Source organism: Callospermophilus lateralis, chromosome 8, assembly GCF_048772815.1.
Source record: "Callospermophilus lateralis isolate mCalLat2 chromosome 8, mCalLat2.hap1, whole genome shotgun sequence".
Lineage (NCBI taxonomy): Eukaryota > Metazoa > Chordata > Mammalia > Rodentia > Sciuridae > Callospermophilus > Callospermophilus lateralis.
Genome location: NC_135312.1, coordinates 4896374 through 4922399, shown reverse-complemented (window position 1 = coordinate 4922399; position 26026 = coordinate 4896374). Strand labels below are relative to the sequence as shown.

General features: G+C 56.5%; 1 protein-coding gene across 1 annotated transcript in view; it reads right to left on the bottom strand.

The window, feature by feature from the left end:
* C8H4orf50 (chromosome 8 C4orf50 homolog) overlaps positions 1–18775 on the bottom strand; it is a 45118-nt gene extending 26343 nt beyond the window's left edge. The window contains exons 1-5 of the mRNA XM_077110200.1: positions 18489–18775; positions 13453–13591; positions 11138–11725; positions 1579–1690; positions 460–566 (exon numbers count right to left, since the gene is read on the bottom strand). Of these exons, the coding sequence (XP_076966315.1) occupies positions 460–566; positions 1579–1690; positions 11138–11725; positions 13453–13591; positions 18489–18775 (1233 nt within the window). The remainder of the gene's footprint in view (positions 1–459; positions 567–1578; positions 1691–11137; positions 11726–13452; positions 13592–18488) is intronic.
* Between the last annotated feature and the right edge of the window lie 7251 nt (positions 18776–26026).

Below are 26026 nucleotides of genomic sequence, written 5' to 3'. Positions count from 1 at the left end.
AAGGTAATGATGTTGCCCAGGCCACAGGGAAGGGGGGGATCAGATAGGGGACTCCAGCCAGGGCGTCAGAGATGGCCTGACTGAGATGGGCAGTGACTGGCCACGGCCTCAGGGCCGGTGGGTCCTGACCTCAAGGGCTGGGTCGGGGGGGCTGTGGCAGGGGAGATTGGAGCTCTGGCTGGGCACTGGGGCTGGCGGCCCTGGGAGTCAGCCTCCTCGGCTGTTTCCCAGGTGCTGGGGGGACGGGGTTCCATGAGGTACAACTCTCTGTGTGGCCACGGGCCCAGGTCCACATGGGGCTCCCCTTCCTCCCATTCCCCAGCCAGGTCCCAGGACAAGGCAGTCCATCCCCTCGGGTCTCCCTCTCAACGTCTCCAGAACGTTCCTCCACATGCAGAGCTTCCTCACCCCCTCAGCTGCCACAGGTGGCCACCCTGCGGGGCACACGCCAAGCCTCACCTGTTCATGGGCCGACCCTGTGCGGCCCTCTGACAGCTCGCCCGCGCTCTCGGGGCCTGGCCCAGCTCCAGCGCAGATGCAGGTGTGGGGTCCCTCCAAGGGCTGGCCTGGGAGCAACACGGCCCGGGTTGGGAAGACCCCTAGCAGCTTCCCCTGCTTGTCCCCACCCACCACACACCCGCTGCCAGGGGAAGACAGAGCTCCTCCCCAGGGCTGGAGCACGTGATGGCTCCTGGGGTGGCCTGGTGATCCCACCCCCTCTGTCAAGGGAGGGGGCTGAGGCTCAGAGAGGCCAGATGACCAGCAGCAGCTGAGCAGAGGAAACCGGGCCACACACCCCCACCCAGGGCCACAGATGCAGCACTCACCCCCTGGGCGGAGCCCCAGCTTCCAACCCTGGCATCCTCGTCTGTCAAGCAGGCCATAGCTACGGCCTGCCCAGCCCTGCACGGCCGTCACGAGGACAGAGGGACAAACACAGGCGGAACAGCTGGGACCTGGTTTCACTTGGCAGCTCTGTGTCCTGGGCCAAGGGGGTGGCACCCCACCATGGAGGGAGCAGGCGATGCCCCCTGAGCTGCACTTGGCCCTGAGGGGCTCTGATTGAATCGTAAACCCGGCCTAGTGGCAGGGAACCTGGAAGTCACCCCTGGGCCTGTCATAAGATACACGGCTCTCTTGAGGGACAGATTAGGGACAGGGTTCCAAGGTTGCAGCTGCCAGCCCAGCCAGGTGTGAGCCTCTCTCCTCACACCCGACCTGCCACCTGTGGGGACAGGCAGCAGCTCCTGGACACCACAGGGCTTATGTGAAGACAAGGCCCTGCAGCCACCCTACTGACGTGACAGGGCCCCTGGCTGCCACCCTTCCAGGGTTGAGGGCATGAGACTAACTGCCCATCTTTGACTGGCAAAGTCAAAGATGCCTCACAGGCACTGCAGACTCTGGTCCCACCTTCCCCGGCTGTGTGGCACTGAGCAAGTGGCACTGCCTCTCTGAGCCTCAGCTCCTGTCAGTAGATGGGGAGGCCACCCACCCCTACATCTGCACACCGAGGGGCTGACCCTGTGCTGGGGTTGTTCAGGCGCCCCCCCTCCACGCACCACAGCACCCACAAACCTGCGGAGGCCTGACGTCCCTGGGCACCGTCGAGCCGGCCTTGGCTGCAGGGACCCAGCGCCCCCTCCCTGGGCTGGCATGGCGAGTCATCCTGAGCACGGCCCAGGCCACCCTGGAGGAAGGCAAAGGATTCAGGGATAGCAGGTGCCCTGGCGGGAGGGTGCCCTGCTCCCCTCTGCAGACCCGGCCGCCAGGCCCACCAGGCCCCGCTGCTCCAGTTGGCACCTGGGCTCCTTTCCATAGATAACAGGGGTGGCATTCTGTCCTCAGAGGAGTCTGTCTGTCCAGGCAAGATGCCTCTGGGCTCCATGAAGGGACCCAAGTGTCCCAGCCCTCCTTCCTCTGCAGTTCTGGCCATGTCCCACTGAGGGAGGCCCAGAGGTTCTGCACGATCCTGCTCTTCAACTGTCAAGTTAGGAGGCCAAGCAGGTCCCGGGACCACCCAGGGACACTGGTCTGGACCCTCCCTCAGCCCGCACGCGGCAGGTGCAGGCAGAACACCCAGGAAGGCGGGCAGCCGGGACCCGCTAGTGCACCGTCAAGTCCGCAGTGGGTAGGTTCTGACAGGCACCAGGTGCTGCTCAAAGCCAGGGGGAAACAGAAGGGATCAAATGCCCTGTCCCCTCCCCACCTGTCCCCAGATGGGAGCACCTGCCTGAGAGGGCCCCTGCAAGTCCTCTCGCTGTCCTCCGGCTTCCCTCGTTTCTCACAGCCACCAGGGAGACCCGCTGGGCGCCCCCTGCCCTGCAAGCCTACAGAATCCGCCCTGTGCTGCCGGAGAGCGCCGGAGGTCCCCAGGGCTGTCACAGCTGTCCTGGTCACCCGTGTCCTGTGGGTCCCCTGACCTCTGCACCCTGGCCCTTCTCAGAGCAGCCTCCTGGTCTGCCCGGTGGGTCCTCAGTCTCCCCTGGTCTGCGGCTCTGCTGGCATGGCCGGCCTGCCGGGCAAACAGTCCTGCCTTCCCGCCCCACCCGGCTTCTGAGCCTGAGACTGACCAGGACACTGGGTCTCCAGCCTGCACTGCGAGAAGCCCCTTTGTGGCCTCCAGACCACCCCGCGCCAGCCCACCTGTGCTCCAGCAGAGGCTGAGGGTCAGAGGTCAGGGCTGGGGCCGAGTGGGACCCAGGGGCCCTGGCAGGCCTGCCACTCTGAATCCTGCCCCTCCTCTGCAAACTGGCTTTGTGACGGGTCTCCCATGTCACATGAAACAGCAGTAAATAAGGGACTCGGTGGGAAGGGGCTCAGCCTCTCCTAAACTTCCAGCCAGACCCTCAATGAGGCTTCCTCTAGCCTCCCTTCCCTCCCCAAACTGAAGCCCCCATGATCCTCCTCATGGCCTCTCCCTCGCTCCAGCCTGTGACGCTTATTCTTCTGGGTCACAGGATGCTCAGGCCCTTGTCTGCTAAAAACCCAGGGACCTTGACCCTGGCCACGTCGTGGCATGTCCCAAGGACTCTCAGCAGAACCAACTGGAATCTCCATCCCAACTGTGGAAACCAGTACCGGGAGCCAGACCGGGGGCACCAGCCTGTGTACCAACGGGTGGGCCTGCAACTGTCCCCTCACCGCCTGTCTCATTTTTTTAATATTTAATTTTTAGTTGTAGGTGGACACAATACCTTTATTTATCTTTACGCTGAGGATGGAGCCCAGGGCCTCGCGCTCCACTGCTGAGTCCCAGTCCCAGCCCGTCCCCCACTGTCTCTATCCACTGGGCTCCCACTTGAGTTAAATGCTCTTATGCAAACCTTAAGGCCATCATTAAGGAGAGAGAATGCAGGAAAGAAAGTGGATGAGAAGCAGGAGAGAGAGAAGGGACGGGGTGGAGAAAGGAAGAGACAGACTCCACGTGAGGAGGAGGAGGAGAGGGGCTGAAGGGAAGGAGGGAGTCAGAGATCACAGGTCCAGAAGGTGGACATGGGGACTATTGTGCTCATGGCCAATCCTGCTTGGATTGTGCTACAATACCAGGTGGCTTCAGTTCAATCCAACAAATGCTCACTGATCACCAGCTACCAGGCAGGCCATGTTTTAGAGCTGGGGACACAGCAGGGATAAATGCACACATATCCCTCCCTTGGGGGACCATCCAGAGGGTCAGAAGAGTGCATAATGAAGTTATCCACTGTCTAGCTTACCCCCTTCGTTTCATAAATGATGAAGTCAACACACAGAGAGGGAGAGCAACTTGTCTAAGATCACACAGCAAGTCAGGGGTAGAGAAAGCAGAGCTTGCCCCTGGACTTTCCTCTCCTGCACTGCACTGCTCAGCCTGTCAGCCTTCCCACTTTCAACACAGAGGAAACACTTGCCTGTAACTTTATCTCATTTTATCCTTAATATGAAATTTTTTTGAAAGATAAGCAAAAAGAAGAAACCAAGGAACACAAAGATATCTGGACACAAACATTCATGTGTTGGAAGGCACCCTTCCAGACGCTAGGTGGAGACATTCCCTATGCACAGACAGCTTAAAATTCTATTTATTCAAAATATAATTTTTGGTTTTCTGCATTTTTCATCAAAAGTCCCAGAAGGATCGTTTCTCCCCGAGTTCCAGGGTGTGGTCCTGGGTGGCTTCCCTAAGACTCTGCTGTCCGACCTGCCTGGCATTACCCAGCAGCTCCGTCTAGGCTGTCCCCAATTTTTGTCACCTATAAACAGCGTGGGGAAGGACATCGCCACAGTGGCTCCTCACGCCCTCTGCACTCCCTTTGCAGACAGGCTTGTGAGTTGGGAGCGTGAGCCTCTGGCACAGGTGTGGAGTGCTCCTTGATTGACAGCCTTCCCAAGAGGCTCTGCCCATCTGTGCCCGCAGTGGCTCAGGCCCTGTGCAGCAGCAGGTGCCTTTAACATTTGGCAAATGCATAGAAGAAAATGGAGTCTCAAGGTTTTGCTTATTTGCATTTATTTTTAAAACAGTAACAATTCTCGTGAGCTCACTGTCCATTACCTCCTTTCATGTGGTTTACACAGGGTGGCTTCGCTGTCTGTCTCCCACTGCCGGCGCTGCCTCTTGGAGCCCTTGCCTGCTGCTCCAGTGAGTGGCCGACGCCTCCTGCCCAGGTGCAAGCAGCTCCCTGCCATTCCCAAACTGTGAAAAGACGGGTGTGGCGGCTGCCACCAGGGGTCGCTCTACTCACAGCGCAGAGGCGGAGAGACAGGAGGGAGCACCAGGAGCGCAGGGACCAGATGTGCTCTCAGCCAGGGATGACAGTGGTCCACTGGGCATTTTAAAGAGGCTGATTTTGCATCTCTGCAGAGCCTCTCTGTGACCCTTGGGCCTGCACTGCCCCCGGCCATCCTCGGCTGCAGCAGCCTGGCCACACAAATGCTCACGCTGGCGTGTGCATCTGCCGCCCCATGTTTTTTTGAAGAGCAGGTCCCTGATCAGCTCAGTTCCCAGCCCCGGTGCCTGGCACTGTGCTGGGACATGCCAGTGTTTCCAGGAAAAGCCCCAACACCTCCTCCAGCGTCACTTGCTTTTAGCTGACTTAAAAGTTGCTAATCTGAGAGGTCACACAGCTGGACAACCCATTATCTCCCATTAGCTGGCTGTAGAGGAGGCCATGGGTTATTCTTCAGGGACCTGAGGCCACTGTCACCCAAAGAGAGACTCTTCACTTGGGCCTGCAGACGTCCAACAGGGTGACCGGAACAAGAGGAAGTTGGTTGGCGCCTCTGTCTTCAGGTTGTGTTCGTCTCCGTGGTGTCCTGAACCTTGGGGACAGATTCTGCTCAGTTCTGCATGGGGCATATGGTCACTGGAGAGACATTGTCTGGAGCCATGATCCAGGGTTACCTTGACCTGCACAGATTTCCCCAGGCTCCCTCTCCCCGTTCGAGGACAAGGACAACTGCCAGTCGCCGCAAGCAGAAATACTAGAGGGAAAGGAGGTGGCCCTGGGTCCCTGGACGACTGCTGCCCAGCTCCAGAAAAGGCACGGCCCTCCTCCCCTTTATCAGCCCACCTAGCTCCCGCTCTTGTTGATCTCACATCTGTCCCTCGGCTTCCTGGAGATGAGAAGCCCCTCTGACAGCAGAGTGCCCACCTCTCCAGCCCTGGGCCACCGGACATCCTGTCTGTGGCATGGGGTTTCCCATGAGGTGAGCCAGACCTGGGTTGTGTGACAGTAGCTGCCACCACGTCCTCACAAGCAAGCATTCATACACACTTGCAGGTAGGCCGCACTCTCCTGGCCAGGTCCCTTCACCTGGGACCCTGAACAGAAGCTCCCTCCCCAAGCTCCTCCCAAGACTGGGTATGTCCTTGAAGTCGTCCATTCTTGGGGGGACCTGGGCTCCAAGCAACATGCTGGAAAAACTTTTAACTGTGTGACACCTGGCAAACCAGGGACTCCTCTAGATTATGGGTTGGGGACAGGGACATTAATGCCTGCCCCAGCTGCCTCCCAGCACCCAAGAGCTCCTTTTCAGGAAAGTGCTTTGTACATATGAAGCAAACAGCACATTCTCCTAATGACTGCCCTCCCGATGACTCACTCCAGGACTCCCTGAGCACGTCCAACAACAGACAGGGCAAGGGCTGCGTCCCTTTCAGATCCTGCTTCTTCCAGTTCCTCAGCAAGTGACTTTATCTCCTGCCTCTGTTTCCTCATCTGCACAACGAGGCCCCTTGCTTTCCAGTTTCTAAGTGTGACTTCCCAGCGTTGCCACTCCATGGGAAGGTTCCCACCAGGCAGAGAAGCAAACACTCCCCCCTCCCTCACCTGTAGAGTCGCTGGTTCAGCAAGCCTTTCACATGTGGCCAGGACCTGGGATCCAGAGCTGAATGACCACTCTGTGGAGATGGGGACAGGCAGGTCAGCGGTGGGAACAGAAGGTCGAGGGGCCATAAGATGGCCCCACTGTGCCGACCCCCAGGTGCTTTCAAGTCGACTGCAGCCCTGCCTGGCTTAAGTGCACGGACATACCACGACCCCAGCAGACTCCCCGTCATCTGCAGGAGAAAAGCAGGTCTGAACTGCTCATGGGAAGAACCCAAGCCGCCCTCACACAGACCCGTCCCAGAACTCAGGGAGCTAAGGAGTGTTATTGGAGGTGAGGTGTCCTCCAAAAGCTCATGTGTGAGACAATGAAAGAAGGCTCAAAGGAGAAATGATGGGTTACGAGAGTCTTAAACCAATCAGCACTTAATCGAGTGGTAACTGAAGGCAGGTGGGGTGTGGCTGGAGGAGGTGGGTCATTGCGGGTGTGGCTTTGGGGCATGTATTTGGTATCTGCCCAGTGGATCTCTCTCTCTGCCCTCTGATCACCATGTGAGCCACTTCCCTCTGCCATACTCTCCTGCCGTGATGTCCAGCCTCCCCCGAGCCCCGAGGAGTGGAGCCTGCTGTCCATTGACTGAGACCTCTGAGAGGTTTATTGGCTGGGAGCCCGCTAACAAACACTTCCTCCTCTACAGTTGTTCTGGAGGGTCTTTTAGTCACAGCAGCAAGAAAGTTGAGTAAACCAAGGGTCATGGCCAACATAACCCTGTAAGAAAGGTTCCAGTTACAACCGGTCAGCAGGGTGACAGGAACAAGAGGAAGTTGGGCCAAAGTGACCTAGAGAGGTCATGGCGGTGGGCACTTGAAAGTCTGATGTCATTGCTGTCAGTCAAGAGTCAGGAGGTGGATCTGGGCAGGCCTCTCTGGAAACTTCCCTGGGACCCCAATAAGGAGGCACCCCTGCTGTCCCTCTCCTCTCTGAGAGGACCCACTGTCTCCCTTGAAAGTGTCCCCTTTTCCCCTTTCCCATCCCTTCTGATAAGCTCATGCCTGCTACTCTGAGTGACACATCTAAGATCTTCCTGTCCTCGAGGTAATCAGAACTAAGAGGTGAGGTGACTTGTCACCCACAAGGCCGGAAGGCTACAGGACCCAGCCTGGGTCCACTCGGCCTCTGCCAACAGAGCCCCGCCAGGCAGAGGCCCTTGGGACATGTCACCACCTGGCTGTAGAAAGAAGTTGGTCACCTGGGGCTGCATCCTCTCATCAGCAAGGGACATGAGAGCCACCTCCTCCAGAAGTGAGACAAGCACTCCAGGAAATGTCACTCAAGCCATGACAAAACAGATAAACAGACAGCCCCCACCTGCAGCAGCAGCCCCACCCGGCAGGGGTGCCTCGCCTGCCCTGGAGCCCTCTGGGGCCTCTTGCTGGCCTCCTGGCCATGCCCTGCTGTCCCAGGCCTTCCTCCTGCTTCTCTTCCTCCCAGTGGTCTTGTAAGCCAAACCTGTAGCCAGAGCCACCCCCACCCATGCAGAGGGCTGTTCTCAGTCACAGGAGCAGGAAAAGCTGCCCTGGGAAAACCCCCGTGGGGAGGCTGGTGGATGCGAAGGGAAAGGCAGGGACTGGAATTAAACCCAGGCCGTCGCCCCTCAGCCGAGTCAGTGTGGGCAGGACCTGTCTGAGAGGAGGGCGTGGGAACCCCTGCCTGGCAGGGGCACCTTAGGATGAAGTGAGGGACAGGTGGCCAGTGCCCTCCCTGTCTGACCTCCCAGCTCCAACAACCAGGTGGCTCTTCCCTGAAAGCCACAGCTGCTTTCTCTGTCCCTTCGTCCATGCACAGGCTGCTGTGATGTGGGAGCTGGTGGCCAGAGGCCCGTGCTCCCCAGGGCCTGTCACCTGCTCTTCCACCAGCCTCCAGCAGATCCACAGACAGATCACACTCACCTCCAACCTCCTGTCAAGGAACAGCCCTCAGGGAAAGCAAATAAAAGCCAAGAGTTCCGCAAGGTGGGCATTCAGGTGGTCCCAGCCCACGGCCCGCAGGGGAGCACCAGCCAGGCAGAGGTGGGCTGAGCATGGTGTGGATGATGGGCGCTGAAACTGGACAGATCGCTCGCTGTGTGCTGGGCACTTGGCTAAGAGCTTTCCCTGACCCTCCCGGATGCAACCTGGGCACCACTCCAGGGGACGTGGCATCTGACCCACACACTAGGAGAACTGAGGCCAGGAAGCTTGGAAACTGGCCCCAGGAGCCTCGGCTGCACTGAATCCCCACTGCCCCTCCTCTGGGGTTCCCACCTGCCTCAGGGGCATCCCTCAGGGGCATCTCGCTCACTGCAGAGCTTGATTTCCAGGGGCTCCCACCCAGCAGCCCTGCTCCCTCTGCTGCTCGGCTGGTGACAGGCTTCTGTAGTGCACACACAGGCCTGGCCAGCTGCACCTTAGGGGCAGCTCAGGGAATTTTCAAGAGACTCTGGACTTTGCACCCAGCCTCCAGTGCAGCCCCCTGGGGCATCAGGACATTCCAAAGAGAAAGTGTGGAACATAGAGAGATCACTCTGGCAAGGGGCTCGCGAGTGGATGACAGAGAACTGAGCCAGTCTGGCCATCCAAGCCCCTCAAGGACAAGCTCTGGCAGCAGCTGGAGTCCCGCTCTGGACTGGCCCTGCTCCCTGCTGACCATGAGGCTTAGTTGCTGGAGCCTGTGGCCAAGTCACTTACCCACCCAGGCCTATTTCTCCCTCTAGGTAGTGGGGGAAAGCCCCTGGCCCACAAAGCCCTGCTCAGGATTAAAGGAGAGACCCCCAAATGGACAAATCACGAACAGATACCTGCTAAGATTTCAGGTACCACTTTCTCTCAATGAACTACTTGGAAGAAACAGCAAGTCACTGTGTACAGGATGAATGGAGGGAGGGGGAGTAAGGACATAAGCCAATGCCTAAGTCATGAAAATTACAGAAAGATTCTAAATGACAATTTCCATCTTTGCATGATTTATTTTCCAAACAGCCAGGTCCAATGTTAAATGCACACTTTTTCTTTCATCTGATAAGCATAACAGGGAAGAATGAGCAGGAAATGTACATGAGGGACAAGAGGAAGATGAAGTGCTGAGAAGGCAGACGATGACTGCAGACCACAGCATGACAAGTGATCTGGGCAAGGTACACGTCACCATCCAGAAGAAATGCAGAGAATTTCAGGTTCCCGTGAAAAGATACATTTGGTTTTTTAATGAGCAACCCTCCTAGAGCTAAGGTTGTACACACTGACCCGCTGGAGAAGGGGGCCAGACCTTTTGAGGGAGCAGAGCTAAGGCTTCCTCCCCAGGGAGGCGGCTGGTGCAGGAGGAGCCATGCACTTTGAGCTCAGTCAGATTTGGATCCAATTCCAGTTCTATCCCTTAGTAGCTGCATAGCAACAGGTGAGACAGATGCTACTTCTCTGAGCCTGGGCTTCCTCATTCTCAGAACAAGGATCCTAAGACTTCCTGTCCTGTTCTCCTGAGCAGGAAAGAAAGGAGTGCTTTTGAGAATGCCCAGCAGTTGTCGAAGCCCAGAAGGACATGGAAGGTATGTGTTCATTTTTCCGTCACTCAAATGAATAAATAAGTGTCCAGCCTGCCCTCCCGAGCTTAAGAAGCTTGCCCAAGTTCACCCAGTGACTCAGGAGAGCTGGAAAGAGACCCAACCCCATGTGCTTTGTCCCGGGGCCTCCTGCGTGCCGTTGCTGGGGTCTGGGATCACAAAGACCAGCAAACCCAGACTCTGCCCTCCAGGAGCTCACAGTCCAGGAAGGGGAAAAGGGATGTTCATACAGAGCTGCCACCAGGAACCACTGTCACCTTGATTCTGGAATAAAAGAAGGAGGGGTGATTGGTTTGGGGGAAAGGACTGGGTCAGGAGAGACTAAGAGCACATGAGAGTGACATAGTGCTACATGGTGGGGACCTCTTCATGCGCGGGGGCCTCACACAGCACGGACCTATTAAATGCTGGAAGAAAAGGTGAATGGATGGGGGAAGAGACCAGGAGGGGTGCAGAGTGGCAGGCCACTGTTCTGGCAAGCAGCTGGATGAGTGGACAGATGGACAAGAAGGTGGCGAGAGAACATGGAAATGACAGTGCACGGTGGACACTCAGGGGGATGCTGCTGGGGCCTGAAGACGGTTTCACTCCAAAAGTCGAATGTTGAGATCACCACGTTGATGGTGCTGGGAGGCAATTAGGTCATGGAGACCCCAGAGAGCCACACCCCTCCCACCATGTGAGGATGTGTGGAAGATGCCATCTCTGGACCAGGACCTGATGCTGAACCTGTGGCACCTGGACCTTGCTCTCCCCAGCCTCCAGAACTGAGGAGTCATTGTTCTGGGTATCACCTATCAGCCACCTGCCCACGGTGTCCCCCCACAGCAGCTCAATGGACTGGAAAGATGCATAAACCAGCAACTGGCCAGTGAGTGAGTGGGCAGCTGTGTGGATGGGTGGAAGGATAGCTAGGCAGAGGCAGGAAAGTCAGGAAGATGCTGCAGGATGAATGGCCACGGGCCAGAGTGGGTAGATGGTGACAGAGAGACAAGCAGGCACACAGGTGGGTGGTGAGGCAAACGTGGTGATGGATGGGTGGGTGAGGTCTGTGGTTGGAGGCAAGTAAGTGAATGGAAATAGTGAAGGATGGATGGACAGCTGGGCTGGCTGGTTTGGACAGGTGTGTACAGTGGACACGGGGGAATGAATGGGCCAGTGCCTTGACCAAGAGCCTGCATGGGAAAGTCTGAGAAAATAGAACAATCAGTCCGGCCCTGCGTTGTGCCCACTTACCAGGCTAGAGCCACCAGCGGGGGCCTGGGCTCCCAGCTCCTCCCGCAGGCTCTGGTTTTGCTGGGCGAGCTCCTCCACCTGGCCCTGCAGGCCAATCTCGGACAGCTGCAGCCCGTAGATGCAGCAGCGCAGCTCCTCCAGCTGCCCGCGGAGCAGGCGCTCGGTGGCGCGCTGTTCCCGCAGCCGACGGACCGCCTCTTCCCGCTCATGCTCGCTGAGCTCTGCCCTCTGCTGCAGGGCGCGCAGCTCCGCGGCTGCCTCCGGGGCTTTGCGGGGATCAGCGGGGACCAGCAGCCTGGGTTTGCCAGAGACTGGAGAGACTGGCGCGGGGGCCTCATTGCCCCGCTGAGCCAGCAGGAGGCCCGCGGCGCGACAGAGGTGCCGCACATCCCTCTCCAACCGCTGCACCTGCGCCCGCAGGATGCGCTCCTGATCCCGCACCAGACCCAGTTGGCACCGCTGGATCCTCCGGCAATGCTCCAGGGCCGCAGCCTGCAGCCCTAGTGCCTCATCCCTGCGCCGCAGCTGCCCCCTCAGCCGTCGCAGCTGCTGCCGCTGCCGCCAAGCAACACTCTCCTCTTGCCGGACCTATAAGTTGGCGATGATGAGGCGTCAGGAAGCCCCAAGATCACCATTGCTCACCCTTGATCCTGCCTGGGCAAGGATTTTCCATATTTTATGCACAATGAAGCGTTCTTTTTTCTTTTTTGTTTTCGCATTAATTCCTTGCATTAAAATAATGCGTCAAAATATTATCTGGATTACTGAATTTTTTGGTCAAGCGGACGCCATCCTAATCTGGGTCCTGCACCCCTGAGAGCTCCCCAAGTCATTCCAAGAGAAGCGCAGTGGGCTAGAGAGGCAGGTGCCTCTGGAGGGAGGCTAAAACTGTTCAGCTGGAACTGTTCTGGGTGGACACCCCCACAGCACCTTGCAAACAGCTGTTGCCAGAGCACTTGGGTGTGGACACTTCCACCCCACAACCACCCTGAGCTCCCCATCTCCCAACACCCAAACTGGCCCATGCCTGGTCCAGCCAGGGTCAGCTGGCCCCAAACCACCATGCCACAGCTACTGTTCCTTGTTGTAAATGCTCACCTAGTGGGACTGTCACTAGCCCCATGGGACATTCAGATTGATTTGCTTAATATCACACAGCTAAGATGCAGCAGCCAGGCCTGGAACACACCGTCAGCCTCCTACCTGACTCTAGTTCTGCTCCTTCTCCTTCCCACCTCCTGCTTGTCCAGAGAACATGCCTGTCTGTCCTTGCACCTCCCCTCTGCCCCACCCAATGCTGCGAGATGGACTGGGGTGCAACCACCTCACATACTGAGAGTCCTTTCCTGATTTCAAGAATGAATCCAAGCAAAGGAGTGGAAGAGCTGGCAGCCTAAGCCAGAAGATGGAAAGGGGAAGAGAACACCTGGGACAGGGGTGAGAGGCTAGGTAAAAACTGGAGTTCCCGAGGGTGGGAATTCTGTAATCAGGGTTGCCTGCTGCTGGGTGGACAGGGCTCCATGGCCTGAGTGGGTGAGCCTTTGACAGCTTCAGAGTGACTGCAGGTCACTACAGAAATGAGGCCTCTTTGTATGCAAAATGATTCCTGGGAATCACCCTGAACTTCTGCCTCTCATCTGGACATGGGGTTTTGTGACAGGTCTGTCCTCCGCACATGCATACCACATGAGATAGCAGTAAATAAGGGACATGGCAGGAAAGGGCTTAGCATCCTCCTGAGGAAACCATGGGTTCCTCCAATCCTGCTCCCCACGGGCCTCTGTCACTCATCACACTGTGCACATCTGGACTACAGGGCTGTGCCAGGGGTCCTAATGTCCAGGGGGCATAGCTCAAAGACCCCATTATAGTACTTTTCAGAGAGAAATCACACCCCAGGTGGTGGGGTCCCCCACAACTTTCCTGTCCCTTACAGTAGAAACTCCCCTGGGCTGGTGTTCTGAACCAGGGAGAAGAGGCTCCACTCTGCCCCTAAGGACCAGAGTGCAGGGCGACCCTCCTCTGGGCGGAGGTCTCCCTGGCTCTTTGAGGACCCAGTGTGCTTAGAAGTTACCTTCCCACCCCCACTAAGCTCTGTTAGTGGCTGCACCAGTGCCTCTCCACTTTCCTGATGGCTTCTCACTGAGAACACCTGGTTCACCTGCCCTTGATACATTCACATTGGTATGAATCAAAAAATATGCAAAACAACACACCCCTTGCACACGCATGCTTGTTGGTATTTCCAACTGTAGTGGCCCTGCGTTCCCTCAGCTTGGCTGGAACAAGCATCAGAAAGAGGAAGAGAAACTCACCTGGCTGACCAGCTCCTCCTGCAGTGCCCGCAGCTGCTCCTGGGCCCACAGTGAGGTGCTTCTTTCCTGGACCACGCAGGCACGTAGCCGGTCCACCTCCTGGAGCAGCTTCCTCTGTGACACCTCCAGTGCCTGAATCCTGTGGCATTGGAAGCAGGAGGTACCCGCTCAGCGTGGAGCAGCTTAGCCTAAGTCTCCACAGACACCTTAGTTTCCTTATCATTGGCCAATTTGATGTTCTAACAAAATTACACATTTAAATCTTTCATACACACCTTGTTTAGGACTACCTACAATACTTGAAAGACATCATTTGAATAGTGAAGTACCCTCCATCAGGACTCTCACCCCATACTGGGGAGATACCAAAAGTGACTGGCAGGAGTTTATCTGGGTGGCTTCAATTCATCCTCCCAAAATGAACATCCTGAAGGGGATAATGTTCCCCTGACTTCACACATGGGGAAACTGAGGCTCAGAGGGATCAGGTAGCTTGTTTAAGGTCACACAGCATTATAAAGTCTAGGCCATCTAGTAAATTCATGCTTTCAGGCCTGTGCTGTGTTGCTTGCATCCAAGCCATGTTCTTATGAGTCTTTCTAGGGAATGATTGACATTCAGAAAAAGCTCTGGAATAAAAGAATTTCCATCTCTGTATAATGTCCACTTCTAAGTGAGAAGCAGGAAGCAGCTTAACCAACAGGAGCAGCTGAGCCATGCAGTGGTTTTAGGTCATCCGGAGGCTGTGTCACCAGCAAAGCAGCACCGGGCCTGGGCGTGAGCCTGACCCCAGGTCTGTAGCCCACAGGATGGGGAGAACATTAAAGAGAAAGAGGAAGGGAAAGTCACCTGGCTGACCAGCTCCCCCTGCAGTGCCCGCTGCTGCTCCTGGGCCCACAGTGAGGCCCACAGGGGGGCCGCTCCTGTCAGAGGCACTGCAGAGGCCGGAGGCTTCTAGGATAGAAAACCTCCATGCACACGGAGGCCTCCACCAGCAAGCTCTGCATCCTCGCTCCGTTACCGAGTCCACACTGCTGACCTCATCCAGGAAAGACTCTGCTCCCCTGGGTGAAGACCAGCCCTGCCTCCTGGTTCTGCCATTCAGCAGCCCTGAACTGGGTGTGTTCACCACCACGACCCTACTTTATCTGTAAAACAGAGGTAATTCTATCCTGCTCACATGGTTGCTGGAAGGTTTAATAAAATGATGCATTATTAACAATAAGTCCAAGAGTCCCCTCTCCTACTCCAGCACTTGGGCCTTAAGGAGAAGATTATAGTCAAGGCCCTTTTGGCCTGAATGCCTCCCCCCCCCACAGTTAATCAGTCGGGGTCAGGCTGGTGGCTGCTGATTGCTAATGAAAGGCAGTGAGAGCTGAGGGGGAAAGAAGGCAGCCTGCCCCATGAAACGTGAGAATGTTGCATTCTGACCCTCTCCCTATTCCTAAACCAAGCAGAAGATGGTCTCCCTGAGGCAGGATGACTCAGCCCCAGATTCACCCAAGCCTGGTCCCTGGGACCCAAGACAAAACCCTTGAAGTGCAAAAGAGGCTGCAGGTGCCATTAGGCCAAGGCACACATGTGAGACAGGAGAGCCTCCCTGTTTATCCAGGTGGCCCTGACTATGTCCTTGTCAGAGGGAGGCACGGGGAGAGCGGACTTCAGGGAAGAAAGCTAGGTGACCACAGAAGCTACACTGGGGGCTTGAAGATGAGCAAGGAAGGAGCCGTTTCCCCACAGCCTCTGGGGGAGCAGGGCCCTGCTGGCACCCTAGCTTGATGCACCTGAGCTCATTTCCAGCTTCTCACCTCCAGAACTGGAGGACAATCAGTATGTGCTGTCTTAAGCCACGGAGTTTATGGTCATTTGTTATGGCAGCCACAGGACACTTACAAGGTAGCTTGTCCAAGGTCAAGGTCACACAGCATTATAGAGTCTAGGCCAGTAAATTCTGTTTTCAGGCATGAAAGAAACGGACAATGGCATGTTTTTCACTGGTTAAACCAACAAGTTTTTAAAAATATTGGTAGACAGTGCTGCAAAGAATGCAGTGAAACTAGAAGGTTCTGTCACACAGCAGAATGCACTGGCTCATTGCAGCCGAGGGGACATCCTGACTGCCTGGCTAAGTCCCACCACCCTGCATGGCTGGGAGCGGCCTGGGTAAGTTACCTAACTAACCAGCTGCAGTTTCCCCATCTATGGATAAGAACAACACCAGAGCCTCATTTTCAGTACTGTCCTAAGGACTGGCCAGGCTCATCCTGCCTAGGACGGACAGTGGCTGATGTCAAGCCAGAGCTCAATAAGGTCCTCACTGTCCTTCATCCTTGGCATCTAGATTGGAAACAATTACACAAAAGTGCTCACGCCATGAAGACAGAGCAGGGATTTCTTTCTCAAATTTCCCACAGTGCTGTTGTGTTATTATAAAGACTTTAAGATCCTATTTTGTGGAAATGAATCCAATGCATGCTGCCAACTATTTGCTGATCCCAGCTAGACTACACCTCTAAGGTATTTGGCCTGAAATCTGAGTTTGGAATCATGCTTCAAACCATGGATGATGAGCTTTGTCCCCTCAGCCCCAGTTTTTCCATCCAAAGAGGGAGATGATACCTTCCAGGCACCTGCGGCCCAGGAGGCCAAGAGGGTCCCTGGAGGGAGAGCAAGGGCTGTTGCTCCTCACCCCTGCCACACACCCAGCCTTTGTACCTCTGCCCCTCTTCTGCAAGATGGGAACCCTGTCCTTAAAGAGACCAGAGGACACAAGCCCCTCTCCCTCATGGGACGGTCAAGGACACCCCCTCCAGGATGGCCTCATCCCAGGCCCAGCTGCTGAGGCCTCTCCTCTCCCACACCCACAGTGTCCCTGGGGCTCTCATGCTCTCCCCCTCATGTGGAGGAACTGTGTCCATCCTCCTCTGGTGGGTGACCTCCAAGATGTGAATGCAGCTCACGTGGGCTACACTGACAGGGCCTCTGGCCGGCACCCTGTCTTCCCCAGGGCTCAACCCCAGGACCAGAGTTATGAGTGATGGTATGTCCTCCTCAAAATTCACTTTCAAAGTCCTAACTCCCAGGACCTCAGAATGCCACTGTATTTGGGGACAGGGCCTGTACCACCATAATTAAGTTAAAAGGAAGTTGTAGAGTGGAGTCATCAAATCCAATCTGACTATGTTCTTATCAAAAGAGATTGAGACACAGAGGGACACCTCGGCGACCGCACACCTGCAAGCCTAGGAGAGAGGCTACGGGAAGAAGCAGCACTTGACCTCACACTGCTGCTTCCAGAAATGTGGGGAAATCATTTTCTAAGCCCCCAGCCTGCAGCGCTTTGTTACAGCAGCCCAAGAAAACTGACCCAGCTGACCGCCTGTCTCCAGTTCTTCAGGCTGCAGGGTGGCAGTGAACGGGCGATTACATGGGGAACATTTGTGAATGTCTTCATGTGAAACATTTTTTGGCTTTGTGTTTTGAAGCACTAGGAATTGAGTCTAGGGGTGCTCTACCATTGAACTACACTCCCAGGCCTTTTTTATTGTTTATTTTGAGATAGGGTTTTGATAAGTTGTCCAGGATGTCCTCAAACTTGCAATCCTCCTGCCTCAGCCTCCCCAGTAGCTGGAATTAGAGGTATGTGCCACCGTGTCCAGCTTGTTTGAATGGTTTACCCAGAAGAAAAACAGTAAATTATATTTAAATACACAATTAATAACTTGAAACAAAGGCAAGAAACAAAACTATGGAAGTACCACCACAGGCCAAGGCACCAGGCAGCCTTGGTTAGGGATCCGGCCACAGCCGCACTGCATGTCTACTCTGGGCTCCCTTCTGAGAAGGCGTGGCCTCATTCTGCTGGCCGGGTGTCCAGAAGTCCTCAGGAGGCTGGGGCACTTCAGCACAGCACTTGCCTAGCTTGCAAGGCCCTGGCTTCCATCCCCAGTGTGGAAGGGAGGGAAGGAAGGAGGAAAGGGAAGAGAAGGAGGGGAACGAAACTAAGGTATCCTGAGTCTCAAAGGAAGCGTCCATGAGCCACGGAGACGTGGCAGTGCTGGGGAGCAGCTGTAACTGCAGCCACGTGCCCTTGGCCTGTGCCCTGGCTGAGGGAAATGCACACACAGGCTACAGTGGTACAAAATTGTCCCCCCGCAGCCTCCCCTGGCCCACCTCCAGTTGGGCCCCTGACTACGGCTCCTCCACAGACACTGGGGCCCCCGCCCGAGACGGGGCTTCTCACTGTGGAGACAGCCCACATTCTCCTTGAATGTGTGTCTGCTTCCCAGATAAACCTCTGACCACGCCAGCCTGGTGTGTGCTGAAGTTCTTGTCCATCACATATGCCAAGCGCCCCCCAGTCCTGAGTGGAACCCCTTCCCTCTGGGAACTCCTGGGACTCTTCTTCAGAGACAGGTCTTTTCCCGTGACAGAAGAAGAAATGGGTGATCAGAAGCCTGAGCTTTGAAGAAAGACCTGGCTTCAAATGTCCACACCCAGGGCCATGGCAGCCCCTTTAGGGAAAGGGCCCCCACCAAGGAGTTCAGCCAGAGAGAAACCCGTGTGGAGTTCCTGAGGCAAAGATGAGGGACAGACAGAGGGCCGGACCCTTGCCAGGCAGCCCAGGTTGGCAGCTCTGGAGCCAATCTGCCCCTGGGGCTGGGGAGCAAGGATCAGGGCCCAGGAGCCAGTCAGGCCCCAGCAGCGTTGGGGCCACGGAGGGAACAGAGAACCTGTTACAGCCGCAGCTGGAACAGAAGAGAGGAAAAGCCCCCAGCCCCTCTTCCTCACTCCCTTGAGGCGCCTCTCCCTGGCTGGATTGGGATGGAAGCCCAGGTGAGAAGGCAGGACCTATGCAGCTGCAGAGTGGAGCACAGGGAGGGCAGGAGGAGGGAGGCAGATGCCCACACAGGCAGGGTGTGCACTTAGGGTGTGCACCACTCCTCAGCTGGAGAGATGGTGTAATGTGCCATGGTGATACGCCTGTGATGTCCTAGGATTTGCCAAACACACAAGAGCTCACGATGCATACCCACCTGCTCCTCAGCCTGGACTCCAACATTACGTGCGTGTCCACAGCTGCCACGGGCTTCTGCTCTGAAGATTCCAGCTGCTTCCTGAGCATCCCCGTGTCCACCTCTGGGGTCCCGGCCACTTCTTCTGGAAGGCACCCCTGTGCTTCACCACTCTCCTCCAGGTCCCGGAATATCCAGCATGTGTCGATCTTCACATCCACGTGCGTGACATCCAACGCATCACTGCTGGGAGCTCTGATGACATAGCGGAAACTCTTTTCAGTTCGTCCCTGAGCTGTGGGCTCCATCCCATAAATACTTCACGGATCAAGATTTCATAACATTAAGTGAGTTTGCAACGTGGACTTTATGGAGAGTTCAAGGCGGCTCAGTGACTTTGGAAACATCCTTCAGGAAAGTGTCCTTTGAGGAGGGCAAGAACAGGTGGATTATTCATGAGACAGTGATGGGTCTCTCTCCACCAGCTCATCCAATATGAATGAAAGCCTCTCGCTTTACATGTCCCCAGCCAGACTCACCAGAGCAACAGAGTCCGAAAAACCACCTGGGATGAAATGCCCAACCTCCAGCACAAAGAGAAAAGTAAGATGTCCTAGTAGGACCACAAGAGTGTCACAGATTCTCAGTAGCAAGTGAGGCTCAAGACTTTACCCCAGAATGGATGAAGCCCCCTCCCTCGGTGCCCTACTTATGAAGGACTTGAAATCTGCTAGGCAGAAGGGACAGGAAGTCGATGCTGCCTGGGGGTCCTTCTCTGCCTCACCAGCACAATGCTGGTGACCAGCTGGGTGACTTACTGGGTGGCATCAATATGACCCTTTTCCAGATGGTGGAAGAGGGACTTGGGAGGGTGGAGGAGCTGTCCAGGCCCCACAGAGGGCTGGAATGAAGAAGAATCAGGACTCAGATGCAGGTCTGACTCCCAAACTGGCCTGGGAGCTACAACAGGCATGGGTGCGACTAGGACCACAGGGCAAAACAGAGGGGCCCTTTGGGAGCCCAGAGGTGGGAGAGGGAGCGAGGCTCAGAGATGCAGGAGGAATGATGAGCTGCTGCCAGGACAGGGGTGACAGAGTCCCCAGGGAGCCATCCTCAGGCCACAGCCCCATGGGAATGAAGTGGCTGGGTGTGGCTGGCCAAGGGGCACTCAAGCGTGGCTCCAGGCTGTATGTAGACAGGCGCTCGGGGGACTCTGGTGTCTCTGAGGCACTGGTGGGTGCTGAGGTCTTCAGAGCTAGGGAGGTGACTGGCCTGACAAATGGTGAGGATCCAGCCCTCAGGTTTACAGAGGCAGGAACAGGGCAGCCAGCCCTGCGGGAGGAGGCCAGGCAGGCCGAGCGCTGTGAGGACAGTGAGAAACTGAGAGCTTAATTCTCCCAGTAAAGATAGGAGGGGGCTTCTCCCTCCCTTTTCTTGAGCATTTACTTTAGAACACTCATCAGGTTTGCTTCATCTCATGGCAACAAAGCCATCCCTCGGTGGAAATACCAGTTCTCCTTTGTGCACCCCTTAAGCTTTTCATGCCAGGTGACTTCTCTTGGACTCTTTTTGGCCTGGGGTAAGTCTGGCCTTCCAGGATGCCCACAAACACCAAAGCCCAGGATGCTCAAGGGCCTCTAAGGAAAAGCATAGGATTTGCGTAGAACCCACGCACGTCCTCCATGGATCTTAAATCACCTCCAGAGACTCCGACCCTGGCACGTAGCTGCTGGGCTGAGTTGCCCGGGGATGAAGAAACAGAAAGGCCCGCGCTGCTCAGCACGCAGGCCACAGCAACGTTTTTTTCTAGAGTCTTTGTCTGCCATTGGTCAAATCCACAGAGGAGGAAGGGCTGGATCCTGAGGGCCGGGTGCATATGTGAACCCTTCTGAGACCCCGGGGGCCTTTTGCCGTTTTATGGCCCCAACATGTCTTTCTCCAGGCCCCAGAACCACCTCTGTGGACCTGAACACCAGGAAGAGCACCCTCTGGTCGTGTGGCAGGTAGGTGCTTACCTGGCCCTGGCTCCAAGTCATCAAAACTCCTCCTCTCACAGAGACAGAGGTGAACACAGAAAGGTCCCCCGTCACCAGGAGAATGTGGGGGGAATCTCAGGTAGCAGGTGCCTTCGACCTGACTTAAGGACTAGCCATGGGTCATCATGGGTAAGCTTTCTGCCTCCAGCGTCCCCAGGGCCACTCAGGATGCACATCACCCCTGGCTTCATGCTCATCCTCCAATAAAGCTGTTTTCTTTCTCTCCTCCCCTTGCTGAGAGGGCATCTGAGCTGGGAGAAGCTTTTTAAAATTTTTTTGGATGGCATGTCCTCAGAAGAGGTGACATGTGGGTGGCCACGAGGGGTGCACAGGTGTGGAGCAGAAGGGCAGGGGTGGGGACTGGCCTTGAGGGCCGAGTGAGCCTCCCAGGTTCTAGGGCTGGGCTGGGCCAGCCACCTGGCTTGGAACCCCATCTCGTCACCTCTCAGGTACGATCTGGACAAATTAATGCCTTCTGCAAGGGGGGGGTAAACACTATCTAAGGAGGGGAGGGGCATCTCTGCGCCATGGAGGAATGAACAAGCCCCCTCACACATTCAGCAGTGCCCTCCACGCTCTGGGGTCCACACTGGCTGGGCGCTGGCGGGGACACCCTGCCCTGGCTTGCCACACCACCTGCTCAGCAAAGGATCCTGGCACCTGACCCAGTCCCTTGGAACAAGAAACTGACCTCAGGCCCCTACCCCTGGGGCTATATTGAGGGTTCCCTGAGTGCCTGCCCCCGAGCCGCAGCTGGGAGGATCCCCTGCAGCAGGAGCACTGCAGAGGCTGAAGGCAGTGGAGAGCTGCTGAGAGAGCCCGCCCCTACAGTCCCCACCTGAGGACAGGGCACAGGCAGCCGAAGCCTGAGACCTCAGCCCAAGGGAGCATTTTTGGCTCTTCCTGGATGACTAACCAAGACTCTCAGGAGAGGAAAACGCGGGCTGGGGGAGATGGAAGAGGAATGTGGCTTACCACCCGGCTGGGCTACAGGGTGGAGGCCTGAGCCCATGGATCCTGTCTTCTCTGAGGGTAGGTGCTGGGCAGCCAAGGGAGGGGAGAAGATGGTCATGGAGAGGCTGTGAGGGCCCCCACCCTTGAGGACCTTGGAGAGGTTCCCCACAGCTAAGAATGATCACAGGAAGGACATAGGCTGTGGCTGAGACCCAAGATAGGCAGCCCTGGAGAGGTGGGGAGGGAAAGAGAGGCTCCACCTACCACAGAGTGGGCCACTAGGGCATGGGTTGGGGTCTGCAGAAGTCCCCAAGAATTCTTAGATAACCTGACGGAAGAAGCCCCCAAACTGGCTGGGTTGGGGTTTCCCATCCAATGTGCCAGACCCCTAGCTGGCTCCCATTAAATGTAAGAAATAAGCAAAACTCAGAGTTGTTTGTACTGGGAGGGTCAGGTGTGACTCCTCCTGGGGACAAACTGGTTAGGGAAGCTGCAGGAAAGCAGGAGATGTGCGTCTTGACACTGCAGAGGGAGGAGAGGGGGAGCAGGGATGCAGCTCCCCAGGGCACTTGACCCTGCCTTGCACTGGTCCCCTCTTAGAGGCCCAGCCCAAGGCCTCAGCAAGACCATGGGATGGACCAGGTCGGGTGGGAATCACCCAGAGTACAGCCCCACCTCCTGTACCTCCCCCAACACCCAGCAGGTGCGCCATGGCAAAACTCATGCAGACCAGCTGAAGCTCGGAGTCAAGGGGCATCAGAGACACACGCCCTGTAGCCTCAGGAGAGTCCCCACCTAGAACCAGAGGCCCGGATCCTGTATGTGGCTTGACATTTCAGTCTTCATAGCCAGTCTCCTGGATCAGACAGGGCCTCATTCCCAGCTCCACAGGCTGCCAAAAGCCAGAATGCAGTTCTCAGGGTCATGGCTTCTCTGCCCCAGGTCCTCACCGTGGCACTAGCCAACAGAAGGTGGGAGGCAGAGACCGCTCTCTGTGTCCACAGTGGATCTGGGGCAGGGTTGGGCCATCCTTCTTCCTCTGGAGGAGAAAGTGACCTGGGTCAGCCACCCAGGCTGCAACTCAGCACCCCAGGGCTGTGGAGCAGGTGGAGTGAACACCTGGCGGCCAGCCATGCCGAGGATCCTTGAGTACTGTAGCTCCTGTTCCCAGGCTGGGCCTGTCCCTGGCAGGGGCCTGGGAAGGCAACAAGAAATGCTGGCTTCTGCTAGGGACTGGGGACTCCCATGCAGAGCAGTCCCCACCCCTGCCTGTGTGGGCCTCATACCCTGGTCCTGAGCTGGCTCCGGGGGCTGCAGAGAATGGGCCCTGGCCCCATGGGTGGCTGTAGAGCCTCCTTGGAGCACTGCTCCCGTTGATGTGGTGGGTGCTGCACTCCTGCCAGGAGAATCCAGGATCCCGGGATCCTTGGGAGTCTGTCTGAGTATGGCCACAGATAGCCTCTGTGAGGCACAGCATGGGACTGCCACCCCTGTTCCTCAGAGCCGTGAGAACGTGGCCAATGTCTGCAGCAGGGAAGTGGGGGCTGGGAGTGACCACATGGCTCAGAGTTCAAAGCCAAGTCCACTCACCTCCTGTTGTCTGAGTGAGATAGCTGAGCAGTCACAGATACTGCCCAGCTACAAGAGGACACAAGGACCACATCCCAGCACAGTCCTGTAGGGATGCTGGACAGACACTGCGCTGTGGGAACAGAGAGCCTGGGCACCCCCAGGACCACCTGGGGCTGCTCCGCACTCTGCCCCCAGAGTCAGTGCAGGGACCTTCCTCTGCTCGGCTGGAGCAGGGAGGGCCTCTGGTCTTCACTCGTGCTGACCCCACACTCCCATCCTGGCCTCCATTTTCAAGCCAATGTACCAGCAGTGCCTTGGCACCTGGTCACCAAGCGATGGTGAGTCACAGATGCCCTGAGGTTTGGTTTTCAACAAAGTGGGTGCTTCTCAGCTGTTCTCGGGTGCTTGCCTCCAGCCCTCGACTCTTGGATTTGATGTGAAGGGGCTGTCCCTTCCCATCTGGCTGGGTCCCCTCGGGTGCAGAGCATGGGTCCTGCCTTCTCCATCCTTGGATCTGGTCTACCAAGAACTCCAGGGCCTCTGTAGGTCCCCACTGCCAGGGGCCCTGCAGCAGCTGTAACTCCAGTCATTTCCCTTTTCTCCAAGGTTCTTCTTGCAGGAAATCTCAGGGTGGCTCCTTTGGCATGGCTTCTGTGCAGCCGCACCCAGCAGCATCCCGGCCTACCCACAGAGGGGCCGTCCTCTTTCCCTTCCACATACCTCTTCAGCCACCTCACCTAAAAGCAAGTGTCCTGCTTCTGCAAGTTTGGGGAGGATGGTCACGTGATCAGGTGCGTTCCAAGGTGCCCCCTCCACCCTAGAACAACACTCAAGGCACTTCTCCAGAGCTTCCTCCGGGTCTCAACTTCTGCCAGCAGGCAGGGCCTCCCTATGTTGCCCGCCATCCTTCTTCAGGAAGACACAGCCACCTGGCCACCGGGCACCTCTCTGCTCGATTCAGGTTCGCTGGAGTGGGGCATTCACTCTTCTCTGGGGAGAGTGAGGGAGTGGCTTGGCCTTAGACCTGGGGGGCACCTGTGTCCTCAGGGTGGCTGGAGCTTCTCTACCTGCCAGCTTTTCTTCCTCCATGCCCCTTGCAAATTAAAATCAAGAAGCAAGACAGGTCCGAGCATGGCCTGGGGTGGACATGCTGCACTCGGTCCCCACTCCACCTGGTCCTGGGGAGAGCCGTTCTTTAGAACTTCTGCCATGCCACACCTGCAAGAGTGGAAATCCTCGGTCCCTGGGGTCCACTTCTCCATGGTGGACCAGGCTCCAGTTCTCTCTCTCTGCCAGCTGCTACATCTAGCTGTGCACAGAGCCAGAGGGCTTTGCTGACAGGGCCAGGCTTTGGGTTCTAATCACAGGGACATTTCAAGTAGCTCCGGCAGAAGGACTCCGTGATGAACACGGCACGATTCATGGAGGTTTATATACACTGGGCAGAGGGGTCATCTGGGTCCAGCTGGGCACCTTTGCCACAGCTGGGGGAGGCATACAGTGTGGGGACAGGGACTCAAGTTGGTCCCCAGACAGTGTAGTGGCTCTCCAGCCCCTCAGTTCCTGCTAATTGCACTTGGTTTCCTGGCTTCAGGTCTCTGCCCCTCAGGCTCCTGAAGGTGCCATGCTTGGGACCCAGCTGTGACTGGGTTTGACATGATCCCATTGTTCCACAGAGTCCTTTCAGCCTGGGCTAGCTGGGACGCAGCCACACGTTGAGAGGCCTCCCTTTAAAGCTGTTTTCAAATACATGTGAATTCTGTTTCAGTCTCTGGGCTTTGAATAACTTGTTTGCTGTTGAATTTTGGTGTGAGTGGGGTTGGGACAGCCGCAGGACTCAGCTCATTCCATAAACTCTTTTTATATCCTGTAAGATTAAAAATAATTTGAAGTGACACAAGAATGTAGGTTCAAATGGCTGGATGATCCCTAACTTATCTGCCCCCATCTACCCCGTGCCATCTTGAGCTCTCCAGCAGAGCCCCAGGGGGTCTTCCCTGATGATCTAGGGGCATAGTAAGCAGGATTGGAATCTCCTGTCCTCCATCTCCACCCATGCCCCTCCTTAGTGGACGAGGTAAGCTGTCTCAACCTGAGAGCATTCCTTTGTCCATTCACATTGAATGGACAGCCAGTATGTGCTATGCTCTGTCCCTGACCCTAGGGTAGAAGGTACCAGATCTAAGCCTTGTGGGCAGCAGTCAGCATCAGGGGATGCTGCCCTGAGGATGGCAGGTAGGGCCAACTGTCAGAGCTCAGCCCAGGTGTCCAGGCCTCTAGTGGGCACAGGGGGTACTCCTGGAGCTTGGGTCCCTCAGCCTGGGCTGAATTCAGGGCAGAACCCTAGAGTTCAGGATCCCTGGCAGACCCCAGGGCCAAAATGGAAACTCAGAACAGGAGATATGGAAGGGCTCAGATGTCAAAGGAGGGACTCAGGGTGACAGGTGCCCAGTGATCAGGGGAGGACCAGCTGCGGGGGTGGCTTCTTTCTTGTGGTTCTTGAGCACAGATAGACATCCATACCAGGCAAGGGGGCAAGGGTCTTCAGTGGGCTCCCTGGGCATTTGGCAGGTAGGTCACAGTCCGGCCTCTTGGGCCACTGGTTTATTAACTGCCTGCTCCTGCAGTCCCCTGACCATGCAAGCCCACTCACTCCACACTCTACAGAAGAGTCACAGACAGCACCGGAACCTGAGGCCAGACTGGAAAGGGCCTTGGAATAAAACAAAAACCCCTCTGTGGATGAAACTCCACTAGGGCTTTCCTAGTCCCAGCATGCCTTCCCAAGCTCCCTGCCACGGCGGGACTGCAGGAACCCCAGGGTCACCAGGACTCGAAGATCCCGGGTGGGACCCATCACGAGGCCCCTTCCAGGAGCCCCCTCTCTCCAGCACTGTTCCAGCCAGAGATGGAAGGGTCCTCCTTTGTTGGAAAATCGTCATTTTTATGAGTAAAAAGGAAAGCATACCAACCCGAGTTCCTGGCTCACTGGAGTCG